The sequence below is a fragment of the Grampus griseus genome (assembly GCF_964374135.1).
Source record: "Grampus griseus genome assembly, chromosome: 9".
Lineage (NCBI taxonomy): Eukaryota > Metazoa > Chordata > Mammalia > Artiodactyla > Delphinidae > Grampus > Grampus griseus.
In genome coordinates, this window is record NC_139003.1 from 73,996,858 (window position 1) to 74,015,120 (window position 18,263).

The 18,263-nt window shown below is 42.5% G+C and overlaps 1 protein-coding gene across 3 annotated transcripts in view; it reads right to left on the bottom strand.

The window, feature by feature from the left end:
- Nucleotides 1-496: 496 nt before the first annotated feature.
- RAPGEF5 (Rap guanine nucleotide exchange factor 5) overlaps nucleotides 497-18,263 on the bottom strand; it is a gene marked incomplete at its 5' end in the record, with an annotated part of 214,756 nt that continues 196,989 nt past the window's right edge. For 2 of the 3 annotated variants that reach the window (XM_082662272.1, XM_082662271.1), the window contains 5 exons: nucleotides 497-674; nucleotides 3,649-3,703; nucleotides 9,558-9,622; nucleotides 15,243-15,330; nucleotides 16,018-16,068. In XM_082662272.1, the coding sequence (XP_082518398.1) occupies nucleotides 556-674; nucleotides 3,649-3,703; nucleotides 9,558-9,622; nucleotides 15,243-15,330; nucleotides 16,018-16,068 (378 nt within the window). In that variant the 3' untranslated portion in view covers nucleotides 497-555. The remainder of the gene's footprint in view (nucleotides 675-3,648; nucleotides 3,704-9,557; nucleotides 9,623-15,242; nucleotides 15,331-16,017; nucleotides 16,069-18,263) is intronic. The other variant, XM_082662273.1, reaches the window with a different exon arrangement.

Sequence of the window (18,263 nt, forward strand, 5' to 3'; positions counted from 1 at the left end):
TTGACAGCCTAGAAACAGGCATCTGCTGCCAGGCAAAGTAAAACTCCTCCCAGGCTCACACATGCTCTTACGGAGACACCTGGTCACCGTATGACAGGAGACGGTCTCTCGTCTTGACGCTGGCGCATCTCAAAGTGAACATTGGATTGGTTCAACAAGGTGATCCTAAGAAACCAGGCAAAGTAAAACTGCTCCCAGGCTCACACATGCTCTTACGGAGACACCTGGTCACCGTATGACAGGAGACGGTCTCTCGTCTTGACGCTGGCGCATCTCAAAGTGAACATTGGATTGGTTCAACAAGGTGATCCTAAGAAACCAGGCTTCTCCATTTCGAGAAAGCTTCTGCCTTCCCCTTCCAACAGCAGCCTCTCCGCACCTCTGGCAGCTGACATCACTTCGCGAGCACGCTCTGGCTGGCTTTCCTGTGTATGTCTTGTGATACGCTGATAAAACTCAGCAACTTCTTTTCTCTCAGGAAAGCAACGTGCTCGGCGCTGCCATCCCCGGAGCTCCCGGGGCTGCGGTTCCAGGGTGGCGAGGCGTGGGGGGGGCTCACACCCGTGGCTCGATCCTGTGCGAGAGCGCAAACAGGGCCTGCTGGCTGTCAATGACGCACAGGTGGTGAACGTAGGATTTTAACTCTGGGTGCTCTTTTGGAGATATGTCACCTCCTATTTTGGGGAAGGAAAAAAAGTCAATCTCATGAGAGCAGTAATGCTGTTTCTGAATACCAGTAACACCCCACCTGAAGGCGTAGGGTAAACCCAGAAGGCAGACTCGCATTGGTCAGAGTCCCAGAAGAGATATCTTTATCCTAATCCCAGAGATGCTTTTCCAGCTCAGACCAGATGCCTCAGGTCAGGTAATTAGACTGGCAAGATGTCTGTTCTACCAACATTGATAGAGCAATTTCTCCTAACATTATATAGTATTTAGTGATTGTTATTATCTCCCTCTACAGAACGTGAAACAGCACAGACCTAGCAGGTAAGCGGCAGAGAAGGACCAGAACCCAGGCCGTGAGGCCCCCAAGTCCATGGTCTCGGCTCCCACGCCATGCAGCTTGTCACAGTGACTGCCCCATTAAATGGCTTTCACAGGTTCTTATATCTCAGGCTGGAACTGTCAGAAATCACTGCTAACCTGGTGACTGCATGGACACATTAGTTCTTCTTTTTTTTTTTTTTTTTTGATTTTGTATGTCCTTATTTTGGTAGGAAAATCTTTTGGTGTCCTTATTTTGGGGGGAAAAAAATTAAGGGAACAATCAAATGAACGGATATCACAGAAGTGGACTAAAGGTTTGGTGTACAGGCAAAGCGGGTTCAGAATGTGTGTGGATGGGGTAACGTCCACGCAGCGAAGGACAAAGCGAGGGAGTTTCTACTCCCAGACGCAGGGCGGTTAAAGGGCCACAAGAGGCTCTGGTGCACTGTGAACCCGTGTGTGCCATGCTGCTGACAGCTCTGATAAGGAACCAGAGATAAAGTAGCCTGGACAGTGGGGCAGGCCCACTTCCCATGGTCAGGAACAAACAGAAAACGCATTACGGCCTGGGGAGATGGGCTAAGCTGCCCTCCAGTGAGACAATGTAACTGTGAGTCTTCTTGCTTTGTGGGATTTCAGAAGGAGAAGCCGGGGGTGAGGCTGGAGTTCAGCTGGGGCAGAAAAGGGGCCCCCAGGAGGCTGAGCATTTTAATTCAGAAATTTTATCTCTTGGTGAAAACGCATTTTTTCCTCCTCTGTGACAAATACGTTTTATGAGGAAATAATTTAGGGCTTGTATGTCATGGACGGCTTGTAGTTCTTAGGTTACATAGAAGCAAGGCTTCTTGGTTTCAACAAGTAGAAGCACCAGGAGTTAAAGTTTTACCGTTCCCCCTTGTTTGGTTTAGAAAACATGATGCTACCGAGATAGTTTTGTTAACTTTCCAGCCTTAAAAAGACGGCAGGCGGAATGCTTCCAACCATGACAAGTGACCCTTGCATGGCACTCTGGAATCTCTAAGTGGCTTGAGGAACATTGTTTTATCCCAAGGGCTGACGTTGTTTAACTCTGCCTCTATAAACTGTCAAACTGAATTTCGATAATTCAGTTCCAAACTTGATTTTTAAAGATATATAAATACAAAACACAAACTGGCCTGAGAGTTATGTAAATTCCTCCTTTGCCTTTTGCTATGCAGACTTACTCTCTGGAGATGGGAGGCTGGCAAGGTCAAGGCCAGCCCCACTGGTATAACCTTCCTGCCCACACCTGCAGTGTATATAGACCGGAATCCCTTGGTAAGTGAGACTGAGGTCTCAGAATTAGCTGAGTACCCATAAATACTTGGGAAGCAAAGGAGGGGGGTGAAAGAGATACAAATCCTTTACTCATCAGCAACAGTATGCTTGTACATTTGAATGAATCTCCATGACAGTGTTATTGCTATTTCTATTGAAACTGCATTGTACTTGGGTAGTTAATGGACAATTATATAAGCATGTATCAAATGGTATTCCTTGATGTGAGCACTTAGAAAATTAGGTCCTGTGTTTATAATTCTCTCTTTCAAACAGAAACTTTGTAATCCACACAGAAGTTCAGTTGCTTCATTGGAGGACAGTATTACTACCCAAGACGGGCATGAACAGAACGAAAATTCTTAAGAATATGTACCGAATTGTTAGTAACATTTTCCTCAGGAAGTGGGACTTTGATTGTTCTACTTTAAAGACACTTCTGTATTGTTGAAAAAAATGGGTTTACAATGAGGATGTATTGCTTAACAAAGTAAGTTTTACTGAGTGGTCACTTTTGATTGATCTATAATTACTGAACTCTGTTTTTTTAATTGCCCTTTATACTTATAAAGTCTGCACAAGGCGAAGGAAACGGTACGGGCTGGGCAGTCAGGTACTCGGTCTGAGTAACGGCTGAAATTTAGCCTCTCCGAGCCTGAGTTCTCTGCTCTGCACCCACAGGGTCTATAATCTCCATTCACCAGCACGAGGGTCAGGATCCCACTGCCCATGTGAAAAGCTCCTTGAACTCAATACAGTTGATTTCCTTCCTTCCTGCAATGTTTTAACATCATTTAAACACAGTGTAAATTATTCTTGAGATTTAAAAAGGAATAAATATTCCTACATACATCAGTCTCAGTGGGGAGTCAACAAAAGCGCTCAGAAAAATACATTTTCAGTGAAAGGCAGCTCCAAACAGGATGTTTTCATTGGAGAGGAGAAAAGATTCTGCAAGGCAGCTTTAGGCATTTTTACAAACTATATTCCTATTCCAGGAAGGCTCCAAGCAAGGAGGTTAAGGACAGGGTCACCCCTGATAAACCCACGGGTAATTCTGAGCCAGCAGGCAAGCAAACAAGACTTTCTGGGTCAGGGGTGCAGTGGGAGCTTCTGACCGTCTAAAGTCACGCTGTACAGTGTAAACTTGCTGCCAGGAGAGGATAAAAAGCTGCCATTTCTTCTCCTCCTCTGCCTCCCAAACATGCAGTGATGAAACAGAGAGAATACAGTATATGCATGTGATGTGCATATTATATTTTACAATTTTTTTTTTTTACCACCAATACTTGTGATATGGCCACAGTCCATACCAACGGATGATAGACTAACATGCCATACCCAACTTCAATGACTCACCAAACTGGTGAGTCCTGCAGTGTCTCAGTGTTCGGACAGTGTCTGCAATCATATGCTGGAAGGCAAAAGAGGAAACACATCAGCGGAAGGGTCATTTCGGGTGTTGCTGAACTAGCGGTGCTGTGAGGCTGGGTGGATGGTCTAACACCTTTGGGTGTAAACAGAGGAGCTATATTTGGTGCCTAACTTTAATTGATAATATATATTGAGTTTGGATTACAAAAGAAAATTTGACCTTGTCTTCAGAAACAGTGGCTCTCAACCCCGGCTGCACAGATTCTAACTGAGCCATGGGAAAACATACTGTTAAGAAATGCAGTACAAGACAACCTACTGAATGGGAGCAAATATCTGTAAATGATATGACCAATAACGGGTTAATATGCAAAATATATAAAGAGCTCATACAACTCGACATCAAGAAAACAACTCGATTAAAAAATGGGCAGAAGGGGCTTCCCTGGTGGCACAGTGGTTGAGAGTCCTCCTGCCGATGCAGGGGACACGGGTTCGTGCCCCGGTCCGGGAAAGATCCCACATGCCGCGGAGCGGCTGGGCCCGTGAGCCGTGGCCGCTGAGCCTGCACGTCCGGAGCCTGTGCTCCTCAATGGGAGAGGCCACAGCAGTGAGAGGCCTGCGTACTGCCAAAAAAAAAAAAAAAAAAAAAAAAAAAAATAGGGCAGAAGACATGAACAGACATTTTTCCAAAGATGACATACACTTGGCTGACAGGTAGATGAAAAGATGCTCAATATTGTTAATCATCAGAGAAATGCAAATCAAAACCACAATGAAATATCACCTCACACCTGTCAGAATGGCTAACATTAAAATGACCACAAATGTTGGTGAGGACATGAAGGGAACCCTCCTACACTGTTGGTAGGAATGTAAATTGGTGCAGCCACTATGGAAAACAATATGGAGGTTCCTCAAAAAACTAAAAATAGAACTACCATATGACCCAGCAATTCCACTCCTGAGTATATATCCAGAGAAAATGAAGGCACTAATTCCAAAAGACATATGCACCCCAATGTTCACAGCAGCATTATTTACAATTGCCAAGATACGGAAGCAACCTAAGTGTCCATCAACCGATGAATGGATAAAAATGTGGTATATATGTACAATGGAATATGACTCAGCCATAAAAAAGAATGAAATTTTTCCATTCCCAACAACATGGATGGGATTGGAGGGTATTAGGCTAAGTGAAATAAGTCAGACAGAGAAAGACAAATACTGTATGATATCACTTATATGTGGAATCTAAAAAATAAAACAAACTAGTGAATATAACAAAAGGAAACCGACTCACAGATATAGAGGACAGACTAGTGGTTGGTTGCCAGTGGGGAAAAAGAAGGAGGGAAGGCCAACACAGGGATAGGGGATAAAGAGGTGCAAACTATTATGTGTAAAATAATAAGCTACAAAGATAGTACAACACAGCGAATATGGTCAGCATTTTATAGTAACTATAACCGGGGTATAACCTTTAAAAACTGTGAATCACAATGCTGTACACCTGTAACATATAATATTGTACATCAATACATGCCTCAGTTAAAAGAAAAAAAAAGAAATATTTAAAAAATATATTAAACAAATGCAGCGTGTCCACCCTCAACCTACCTGTCCACATTTGCATATGCTTTTACTTCAGAAGGTGTTTCACCTTCTCCCCATGAAGTCTTTGTGAGTTCACCTGCACTTGGGAAGCTCCATTCTCAACCTTCCCACTGCTCTGTGTACAGTGTTTATTGGGTTTGTGTTGCTGTGATCACTTTGTGGAACTTTCTTCCTCCTCTAGAGCAAGTACCACGAGAGGGCTTTGTGTACCCAGCACCAACCGTACGGCACACACGTGGCCTCACACACACTTGCTGAATGGAGGCCAGAAGTTTTGTGGAATCAAAGACTCAAGTAACTCAAATGGTGACAGGAGATGAGATATTTATGAAACAGGTACATTTTCTAAAACATCAATATCTTTACAGAGACCGTTTTCTGTTTATAATGTACATTCCCTTTTACAGTCTTCAGTTTTCTACTTTATTTCTCTAAGCTTCTTACTGATCTCCAGGCAAAGATTGCTTAAACTCACAGCTCCTTCCTTTGGACAAGATCCCCTCGCCTCATACTTGTGTACCTGCAACCGCCTTCTAGCTCTCTCTACCACGGTAAAGGAAACACGGCATTTAGGACCAGACCAATCTCCACTACACTTCCTCCTGCGCGGTTGCCAGAACAATCTCCAAACACTTGTCCTCATGTTCTAGTCCTCTGGAAGGCAACAGTGACTCCACACTGTTTCATACACAATCCAAACATAACCCTGTAATTCAAGAATCAACGTTATTCATGATCTGGTCCTCCAAACCTTCCTAAATGGGCCATCATATTTTTGTTAACAATTGAAGTACAGTAGATTTACAATATTAGTTTCAGGTGCACAACATTAGTTTCAGGTGATTCAAAATTTACAGATTATACTCCATTTAAAGTTATTATAAAATATTGGCTATTATTACTGTGCTATACAATATATCCTTGTATATTATTTATTTTATACATAGTAGTTTGTACCTCGGGCCATTGTTTTTCATGTCCTGCCTACACACATTGAACAGAGGATCGTCTATATACAGCAAACGCTCAGCAAATGATTGCTAAAATAATGATGTTAAAACTAAAAATAAATATACTTAAAATTCAGCAGACCTCCAGAAACATTATTTGAATATGACCTACTTATTAAATTGTTCTCACAGGCTGCATTTCTATTGTATTTCTACTCAATAGTGAAAAATAAACAGGACAGTGATTACAGCAACAGCTCGAGTTGCGTTTGTAAAGGAAACGAGACCTGACTCATGTCTGAGAATGTATTGTTAAATTTCCTTCCCCCAATTTTACCACTATTCCCAGGACAGTTCTGTCGTTGTTTTAAGGTATGGCGTCACCTTGATTTCTATCACGTGCCATTTGCACAGCTGATGTAAGGTCAGGTACTCAGGGCAGCACTGAAACCAGAGCCCTGATCTCATCTTTAGGTTTTCTGAAGGGAGCGGGGAGGAAGCTACGATAAAAGATGATGCTCTTAACACTGAGTGATAAAGAGAAGAAAAGGAGAAAGCATTTGTTTCTTCATTATTTAATGGTCTGAGGCTGAAACATTTGGAGCTGCTGAGGCAGTGTGGGGAACAATGGAAAACTTATTAGGTCCAATAAGCACTTCTGGGTTTCGTGTTCTCTGACCTAATGTGTTGGCCTGGATCAGCCTGATAAAGATAACACACTGAATTATCTGCTCACTGGCTAATATCCATCATGAGGAATTGGCTTCCCACAAGTTAATTCAGTTAGGTTCTACTGGTTCATTACTGTGAAAGATGATGCTATTTTATCAATAGCTTAAGTGAAACCTTGTCCTTTGCTAAGAAACGTGCTGAAACTACTGACTCTACTAGGAAATTCAGTTTCACTCTCCAGCATCCAAGTACAACATAGGGCTACGTACAATGTAAAATACAGTTTTGTCTAGAAAAAATTCTGACTTCAGCCTGTCGTCTCTGTGCAAGGAGGTGGGGGTCAGCATGAGGCATGCTGTACCTTAAATGCCATCTGCTTTGAGGACCAGGAACCCAGTGACACTACAAAATCTGCTCTCTTTAGAGATGATGTGATGGCAAGCGACTGATGGGTGCGCCTGGGTGCCGTGGGCCTGCTGCATGCATGTGTAACTGCACTTACCTTCTAGCTGTCTTTTAAATAAGAGTTCTCTTCAGGAATTTAAAATAAAAGATTACCTATTTATGCCCTGTTATTTCCTTAAGCTTTACTAAAGGGTTCAGGGTACATACAATTATTGACCCTAGGAGCAGTACTATTAGTTAGACTTTGTTTCAGTCCCCACGGTTAGTTTTAAGTCTTGTCTCTATGAAAGCAAGATCCTAGACTACGTGAGTCAGCATTAAAAGGCTTCCACTGGACCACTGGAGAAAGCAGGGGAAAAGAAAAAGAGACGCTGGTCAGAATGAAAGAGAGAGGGTGTAGGAAGCTTTCCATCGTTCTTTCCCATGCTTGCCTTTACTGAATTGTTCTCTCACTTGGGGAGCTCCATCTGGGGGGGAAATGACACAATGAACTTAACCAAATCACTGGTTCTCTTTGGGAAGGGGGCCAACCACCACTGTACCCTTAACAACTGACCACAGTCAGTGTACAGTGTACTGGCTCTCGCATGTTTCCTCTGGGTTAGTCAGAGGGAAGGGTACTAGACCTTTAGAGGGAATTCCACTTGGTGTGACACAGCTCGTGCCACATCTCTTACATGCTCGCCAAAGCTTATTTGGCGTTCTTAAGCAGAGGTGTTGGCCAAGATTTGACATAAGTATTGACCAGAGGCTTCTTATTCCTGCAATCATTTCATTAATACCAAACACTGAAGATCAACCTGTCTACAGACTAGAACGTTAGGGCCTACAGTCTTTGGCTACAAAGTGGGGCCCTGGGATCTTCAGAACATTACTGGGTGACACCAGAACAAATCTCTAAAGAGTAAGTACAAGAAAACCCAATACTTTAAATATCTATTTCGGCTGTGTTGGTTTGACTGTAGTATCTAAAATAACTGAGCTGGATTCCAAAGCACTTAGTGCAGAGAGAGACTCAAAAAGTTATGCACATGTCTACTTCAAAACTAATGAGCAAGAAAGCGATCACCCTCAGATCATTAAAACTGAGCTAAGGCAAGCTATCCCCAGACGCCAGTCTTCCAGATTCAGCTGCTTGGGTTTTCAGGTTGTACCAGAGCCTCCTGTACTGGCTCTGCACCACCTCATCCCCTGTGTGGCGAGTTAACCTCACAGTTAGAGCGGGGCACCTCTGAGCCAAAGGTCAGAGGCCAAACCTCATTTGGACTCATCAGGTGGTACTGTTCTTTGGTCATGGTCTATGGCCCCTGTCTCACTCAACCTTCTCTCAAATGCCTGACCCAGTCTCACAGGGAACCGGGGGTCCATTCCTGAAAGAGTTCACAGAAATCCATTACCATTACTGAAAAGGTCACTCAAAGGTCAGGGTCTACGGACAGGGGTCCCTGATACCATCTTTAACCGTGCATGGCAGGCTCACTTATGACACTAAAGTTCATCTGTCAGACACATCCATTCTTGTGGTCCCCAGGGTCTCTTTGGGGCACTCCTATTTCACAGTTGCAGGCAATTCCTCCTGTGCCCACAGCCAGTGAGAAAGGCTAGTAGGAACCCGCTGCATGACAAAACACCTGAGAATGTCCTGGAAACAGTTCTCAAAGAGGCGTCTCAGTGACTTGTAAGAAGGGACTGGCCAGGGACCCCTTTCTCGTGAGCTCACTTTCTCACTTTGCACGAGGTGATCTCTCCACAGTGGCACCATCTGTCCACAGGCTGATAGAGGGGTGGTCTTTCCCCTCCCATGCAGACCCTACAAATTCCATCTTCATATCCAAGATGGACATACCTCCCCAGAAGGAGAGCTTTGTCCCGTGCCTCAGAAGCAGCGTAAGCCAAGACACAGGGAGATGCCTTTAAAGCAACAAGGCTGAACCTCAAGACTGAACTCCTGCTGACAGGAACCTTACAGCTTTCATTCTAGTTCAAACACATACACTCAACCACTGACGTCAATCGAATGAAGTTCCGTTTTCAAAAATAAAAAGCAGATTTTCATATTTGGCCCCAGAACTTGCCAGCACACTTATTTTTAATTGGAATGCACTGTATTGATAATGCACAACATGCAGCAGATAGATCACCGCGCGTTCAGAGGAGAAAAGCACTTAAACCATTTGTTTCTTGGCGCAGAAAAGCATACACTTCCCTTACAGTGGGAAAAAGGAGAAATAGTGAAGTTTTACATACCAGTTTTTCAAAATTGACAAGATTATCCAAAAATGTTTTATTTCCTTCATGAATGAACGTTACATCTGAAAATTAAAAACAAAAAGAGATATGTACCATTAGGAACGGATCATGACTCAGAGTTGAAGAGGTATAGATGCAATGCAGCTTATTAATTTTTCTTAAACATTATGGATTATTTCATGCAATTGACCAGGCAACTTGAAATTGAATCTCAATAGTATTTGATGTGAGGGGGCATAATGTATGCATGTGGAGAGAAAACATTATAACACTCATGCAAGTATGTATCTTGCTTTTACATTGCAGGCTTTGACTTCAACCTGCTTAATATCCACTAACACTATTCTATCACTTAACTGGTCCATATGTTTTTAGGTCAGAACACCGAGCAGAAAAGAACTGAACCCCCAGAAACAAAAAGGATTTTAATATTTATGTGTTTGCTTTTTAACAATCCCTGGCAAAGTATACGGATCTGTTTTACTTAAAGCATTAAGGTTTAGATTTGAATGTTTAGATTTTTGGTTTTCAAAGCCAGGGCCTGACTGCGTATCTGAAGTGAATGAGGAATGGGACAGGTTTGGAAAAGGCAAGATTTCTGGGCCTATTCACTGATGAAAACAACATAAGGAAAGTAGGATGAAGATACATTTTCAGAGGACGGGAATGTTAATTTTGTTTGAGCCTCACTGCATTTGAAGTGAAAGAAGATATTCAAATAAAAATCTCCTTTTGGTCGCAAAACTGACTGGAGTGTCTCTTCAAGAGACAAGGATTAGTTACAATAATAACAGCAACTGAAGCTCTGAAAGGGGGTGGCTTATAAGAACTCAAATCAGAGGGTCAGTGACTGAGCATTAGGGAATCCTCACAGTGGAGAATCAAAGTAAGAAATATACTACAATTTAAAGAACATGCAAATAATCACAGACATGGAGGACAAACCAAATGAACATCATTTTCAAAAATCTTGTTAAAATAACATGATATAAAGAGGGAAACGAACAGATTAAAATTCCTCTAAATAGAAAGGAAAAGCATTTGCATTTAATCAAGACTTTGATTCTGCTGGTCCCTATGGGGCAATTACGAGATAGGTGCTTGGGAAATCTGCCTGCAACACACCCAGCCGCTGAGCTTTGACTGCCCACCAGGGGGCAACACCAGTTCCACAGTTACAGACTACACTGAAGACGACCCTTTTCTCATGGCATTCTTTATTCACAGCTTCCAGCCCCACCAGACTGCAACGTTTTCCTAAGTTTTTTCCCCTTGATTTTTTTTTTTTAAACTGATGTCTTAGCAGGGAAGCAATTCACAATTACACAGTCATCTGACAAACTCTCTGGTTATTTTCTTTCACTGTTTTGCTTTCAGAATAGAATTGCAAGCTTTCAACCTCTGACACAATATTTAGAGAAAGAGTAGCCAACACAGTTAGCTTGTACCTTGTTTGTACAGCAAGCAAAGCACTGTGTGTACTCTCTCTACATTAAACACCACCTACGAGCCTAGTAACTCCTCACTCGCGGAGAATTCGGATTACAAATGCCCTGTCAGAGTTTCTTGGTCCATTTCCCCAGTGTTCCAAGGTTTGTCATCCCCTCCCTATGTTCCCAAAGATGATGATAATAACGCAGCTTATATTTATTACCAGCGTCAGACATAGCATTAACTCATTTAATCCTCACAAAAGATTATAAGGTAAAAGCCCTAGCAGGAAAAGAATGTGAAGAAAGGATGGTCCAAAGAACAAGCACAGCTGGCCCATGATCACAGCTCTAAGTCTCAGAGCCAGGACCCAAGCCCAGGCAGCCTGCTTGCTCTCTCCACGGTGCCTCTCTGGTACCGGAAAGGACTTGGACATTTCTGACCACCCGTTACAGCCACCTTGCTGAATTCATGGGAGACGGGGGCCTCTGCAACTTTTACAGTGTTTCCTTTGTCCCTCTTTCTATCTCCTCCCTCTCCTCTGCGTGGGTGATCTTGCTTAATCTCAACTCTCAAGGACTTGTCGAGGTCAGCGCATGAGGACGGCAGCTCTACTGAGGGTGGGGGGCTGTTAGGCTGATGCTGGCCTGAGGATAAGGCAGGGAAGGTGTGTCTGGCCAGGTGGGGAGGCAAGAGGGGCTGAAAGGGGCTGCTGCCCAGGAGAAGGGGGTCAAATGGCTGAAGGTTTTGATGCAGATGAATGGCAGGTGTGTGATGAGGCAGGTGTGAGAGGGATAAACCAATACACGTGGTTGAGCTCAAAAACGGGGGTCTCAGAACCTAAGTCATGGGCTGTGAAGCAGTTCAGGGCACCCACCAGGTTCAGAGTGCTAGAAATGAGCAACTACCAGACTCCTTTATCTGGAGACATCTGAACACGCTCCTAACACTTCATATAACAGGACGGGGGATGAAAGGACTCCGTTTGAAGAGATGGCAAGTGAAAGAGAAGGAAAAAATATACAAGCACCTCAACATTCTATTTATTTAAACACCCCGCAAATGTGCCATAATAATCTGTGCCCCAAGATACAAACACGACCTCAGTTTACCTTCAGACACCTGTTGATTATTCACTCTACTGGAAGGACTACCATCTCCCAAAACGCCGTGATACAGATTATTCAACTGCTTTTGACCTTTAGCTCAGCTGGATCCTTTCCCCAACACTTACTTAGGGTTTCTCACTACTTTCTGAACTGGATTCCACAGTAGGGGGGGAAAGTAAATCAGAAGTAAGAAATTCACTGGGAAGTAGAAAAGCTGATGGCTGGAAGCATTTTTAGGTTACCTGCTCACTTGATAATCTGCGTGGTATTGGGAATTGACTGTCTCAAAAAATGAAACATGGGAGCCCTAATCCTTCTTAACACCCAAGGAGTTCAATTTGGTCTCTTTCTGTAACCAAAAGCAATGCAGAGCAGGAGGCACAAGAGGGGAGGGCTGGGAAGTTTTCATGAAATGTTGGTTGCTCTAGTTTACAGCAAATTTTAAAATAATTTTGCATTTAACAAAAGCTAAGAATGTCATTTATGTTTTCCAAAATGTCTTACCTCAGACGTGATACACCCATATTTAAAAGTTTCATCCTGTTTTCCTTTGGAAATTATTTCAGACAAAAATAGTACCTTTAAATGCAAGAGAGTACTAACGTTGTTTTATAATGACAAAAAATTAAGATGAAGGAAAAACAAGTGCTTCTTTAAACTCGAGCTTCTAATGAAAAAAAGTTTAATTTACTAGTGTGAATGAGAGAATGTATTTTCAGTAGAAAAAAGGGAAATTCGAAAAGCTGCTCAACATCACTAATTATTAGAGAAATGCAAATCAAAACTACAATGAGGTAGCACCTCACACCAGTTAGAATGGGCATCATCAGTAAATCTACAAACAATAAATGCTGGAGAGGGTGTGGAGAAAAGGGAACCCTCTTGCACTGTTGGTGGGAATGTAAACTGATACAGCCACTATGGAGAACAGTATGGAGGGTCCTTAAAAAGCTAAAAATAGAATTAGCATATGACCCAGCAATCCCACTACTGGGCATATACCCTGAGAAAACCATAATTCAAAAAGACACACGCACCCCAATGTTCATTGAAGCACTATTTACAATACCCAGGTCATGGAAGCAACCTAAATGCCCATCGACAGACGAATGGATAAAGAAGATGTGGTACATATATACAATGGAATATTAGTCAGCCATAAAAAGGAGTGAAATTGGGTCATTTGTTGAGACATGGATGGATCTAGAGACTGTCATACAGAGTGAAGTATGTCAGAAAGAGAAAAACAAATATCGTATATTAACGCATATATGTGGAACCTAGAAAAATGGTACAGATGAACCGGTTTGCAGGGCAGAAATAGAGACACAGATGTAGAGAACAAACATATGGACACCAAGGCAGGAAAGCGGCGGGGTGGTGGTGGTGGTGGTGGGATGAATTGGGAGTTTGGGATTGACATGTATACACTGATGTGCATAAAATTGATGACTATCAAGAACCTGCTGTATACAAAAAAATAGAAAAAACCTATTTATTAAAAAAAAAATTTAAACACACACACACACACACAGACAAAAGAAAAAAGGGAGATTTGTTTTGCTGCCGACAAAGAGGTCTAGATAAACTCAGTATAGCAGAAAATTGCATCCAAGCTAAGACGTAAGTGTGAGGCACCTGACTGCATTAAGTACCTTGGGGGAAAAACCACTAATGTATAGCAGAAAGCTCAGCTCATATCTAATTAAGTTAACGGGACATTGTCGACTGTTTTCTCATTACCTTAAAAACATCCACTGTTTCAAAATTTTGTCTTCCTAAAATCAATTCCTTTCCCAGATCTGTCTTCGCTTCCTAGTTTTCCTCTTTGTGTCTAAATAATTCTAAGTGTCACTTCCCACAGGCCACCACCCCCGCTCTCCAGCTGGTGTTTTATTTTAAATAAAAATCAGGAGACTGAATAAACTTATCTTAGAAATAAACATGAAAAATTAAATGAACTTTTAAGTTGGTATTCTGGCTTTACAATCTCTCCTTATTTCATCCATTTACATTTCGCAGAACCTTTTGAGCTCGAAGGAAGCATTCTGTGTGACTCTCAACTGTCCTAATCCATTATTGTTTCCCAGAAAGTCTTGCTTTATACTAGATGAAGATTGAATAAATAGCTGCAGGGATGCATAGCAACTCAACACTTCTCCAAGCTCTGGCTGTTCTTGAGAGAAGCCGAAAAGGGAGCATCAGCTTCATTGCCAGTGGGGCTGGCGATGGGGGGAGGTGAGGGAGGAGACGGCCAGGCCAACCAGCAATCCAGTTCCCAGGTATTTCACTTCCAGAATCACATTTATGGGTGTAGGCACCGGGGACTGAGCCAGCAGAATTTACAAGCTTCTGAAGGGTGAAGGCAATCTAAAAGAGTATTCCTATAATCCCTTGGAAAGAATGAAAACACAGCCAAGAAAAATGACCAACCCGCTTTTCCTGGAAAGCACACAGATATACTAAATGTCAGGAGCATAGGCCAGATGAAAAGGAACTTGCCTTTCATTAATCCCCCGGGTCTGAAAGAGACCCCTGAGAGCGTTAGTAAATTTAACTAACATGTTTCATGATGAATGATCTGGCGCTCTCTACAGAAGACAAGTTAGTTGACTAACTTGGAGCTGTCAGATACCTTCCCAACTGGATTCACTCCTGGAAAGAAGGAAGTACATTCCCTACCAAAATTGTTCATACGCTACACTGCCTGGGTTGACCAAAGGTACTTCTCACACAGCAGCGGGCCATGGGTTGAATCTCTGAAATTTAAGCTGCAAACGTAGACCGGGACTGATCACTGTTTGGATTCTTTATGCCAGCCTTATTCTTGGTTGAATTAAGTGAACTGTAGACTCAAATAAGACGATGCTTAAAGCAGAGTAAAGTAAAAACACAAACGTTTCCAGTGCCAAGTTCTGTGAGTCAATCGAAAACACTTTGATGTCTGCTTAAGTACAATTAAGTATTTTAAGCATTTCAGAAATAATTGAACATTTGAAAAACAATCACAAGCCAACACAGTTAGGTCTGAATGTCAAAATTACTTTAAAGAAATAAACTGAGATTCCTTTTCTAGCCCTCTGTAGAGTGATACATTTCTGGAAGATGGAATTACATAGCATAAAAGATAGAAAACCATTACCTTTAAGCAATAAGGGCATGAAAGGGATTTTGGGCGGCTTCATCTTTTTGAATGCATCTCGGTAGGCTTTGTGATTCAGGGAAGGATCCTGCCGAACCAAGAAGATTACAAAGAGAAAGAAAAATCAATGCGCTATAGAAACAATTCTAAATCCACTTTTACTATACCATTTGAACATGATTTAGATATAGAGTGGTTCTTCCTAAGAACAAAGTAGATAAAGGTTTCCTAGGAGAATTAACTCCCTAAATTAGGGCAGGAAATCTAGGCAATGAATGAAAGTCAAGTTATTGGTTGACAAGAATGGGAAATGACTGCAAAGGTCAGACACCTTTTGATTGCCCTATTATTCTTCCCTCAAACAGGTTCCTTAAGTACAGTTTCTTCTCCATAGTTTCTGCCATGAGGTAACCCCACAGCCTTTTGTTAAGCACACTGCAAAGAAAAACTGCCCTCGTAATGCACAGATAATGCAGAGAAAACAAGAGAACAGTTTTATTGTGATCTGAAAAGAGACTGAAAATTGAGTATACTTCAAAATCTGCCTTCTGAATATCATACCAAGAGGACCAGTCTCACTACCTTTTTCCATGGAGAGGAAGAAGTGTTAACTTGCTTCACTCCGTAAGAAGCAAAGCTACATTTTCATACACAAGTGAACTAGTCTAAGCTACCTGACACGGTAGAGTGCAGATACCGACTACTGAAATCTAGAAAGAAATTGGACACCAGCAATCAGTTTGAAGAATAAGTCTACTCCGGCTCAACTACTTACTGTTAAACTTTCAAGTTCAGAAAAAAGTTTCTTAAACTTCCCCGGGATTTTCTAAAAACAAACAAACAAACAAGAAAAGGTCAAAAGAAGTCAGTTATTTTGAGAGGCACTAAGGGAAATGTTCATTAAGTTGTGTTATATCTGTCACATTTCTGAACATAAATAGCTCTATCATCTGGTTCTACCCTGATTGCTTCTCATTATGCAGTTTTCATCATTCCCAGTTTAAAATAAGTAACAGCCACATGAATTGGGAATCCAGCTGGTTAAACATTCCACACACTGGTGATCTTCTAATAAAAACTTGGATTTTGGTTCTGTATCTTACCTCTGACAAATGCTCTCACCTTTTTTTCTTTTTTTAACTTATTATTTTTGGCTGCTTTGGTTCTCCGTTGCTGTAAGCAGGTTTTCTCTAGTTGTGGAGAGCGGGGGCTACTCTTCATTGCGGTGCATGGGCTTCTCTCATGGCGTTGGCTTCTCTTGTTGTGGAGCACGGGCTCTAGGCACGTGGGCTTCAGTAGTTGCAGCATGTGGGCTCAGTAGTTGTGGCTCGTGGGCTCTAGAGTGCAGGCTCAGTAGTTGTGGCCCATGGGCTTAGTTGCTCCGCGGCATGTGGGGTCTTCCCGGACCAGGGATCGAACCCGTGTCCCCTGCATTGGCAGGTGGATTCTTAACCACTGCGCAACCAGGGAAGCCCTGCTCTCACCTTCTTAAACAGTCTTGCTGAGTGGGAAATAATAACGTTGGTTGATGCTTTTTGTATAAATGATATAATTGTGTTTCACAGCAGAGGGCTAAATAGTGAAAGCCCATGAAAACCCTAAATGATGAAGCCTGCACTTGGATGGATAGAATCACTGAACTGTAAAGATCACCAACTGGTGGCATGAAGATTCACAGAGGATGGAAACATAGGTCATCTTCCCAAATAAAAATTGGGGCCTAAGGAAGAAGGGCCTGGAATTTTCCAGCCTGCCTTTATTTATTAATAAATTTATTTATTTTTGGCTGCGCTGGGTCTTCATTGCTGCGTGCAGGCTTCCTCTGGTTGCGGCGAGCAGGGGCTACTCTTCATTGTGGTGCGCGGGCTTCTCATTGCAGCGGCTTCTCTTGTTGCAGAGCATGGGCTCTAGAATGCAGGATCAGTAGTTGTGGCTAATGGGCTCTAGAGTGCAGGCTCAGTCGTTGTGGTGCACGGGCTTAGCTGCTCCGTGGCATGTGGGATCTTCCCAGACCAGGGGTCGAACCCGTGTCTCCTGCATTGGCAGGAGGATTCGCTTTTTTTTTTTTTTAACATCTTTATTGGAGTATAATTGCTTTACAATGGTGTGTTAGTTTCTGCTTTATAACAAAGTGAATCAGTTATACATATACACATGTTCCCATATCTCTTCCCTCCTGCGTCTCCCTCCCTCCCACCCTCCCTATCCCACCCCTCTAGGCGGTCACAAACCATGTAGCTGATCTCCCTGTGCTATGCGGCTGCTTCCCACTAGCTATCCACTTTACGCTTGGTAGTGTATATATGTCCATGCCACTCTCTCACCTCGTCACAGCCTCCCCCTCCCCCTCCCCATATCCTCAAGTCCATGCTCTAGTAGGTCTGTGTCTTTATTCCCGTCTTACCCCTAGGTTCTTCATGACCTTTTTTTTTTTTTTCTTAGATTCCATATATATGTGTTAGCATACAACCACTGCGCCACCAGGGAAACCCCAGCCTTCCTTTAACATGGTGAAGTGAAAAGCTAGATGCCTCAGAGTAAGTCACTCTGAATTTGAATTCTGCCCCTTTCTAGCTGTGCGTCTGCAGTGAGTCTCCACGTTGTCTGACTGAAATGGAGATAACTCACAGGCAGTGTACAGTCTGTGGTCGGTGCTCAGCAAACTCCAGCTATTAACACTTATGACTGTTCTAGAAGATTTGTGAGATTTTCTGTTTCTAAAACAAATCAGAATAATGAGGTAGACCCCACAATAGACTTCTAAATTATTCAAAATGATCACATTGATAATTTTGCATCTGGACAGCACACAGGCTGTGTGATCTGGCAGCTACTGTCACACACACCAATACACGTGTATTAATAAATTAATGATAAATTTTATTAATTAATGAAAGACAAATCAAATGAGAAGGTAAAACACAGACACCTGCAACTGATGGCAATTGCTCCTCTGAGCTGCGTATCTTAGTCTGTTGGATATTCCACACGAATATCCCGGTGTCATCTCAAACTCAACAT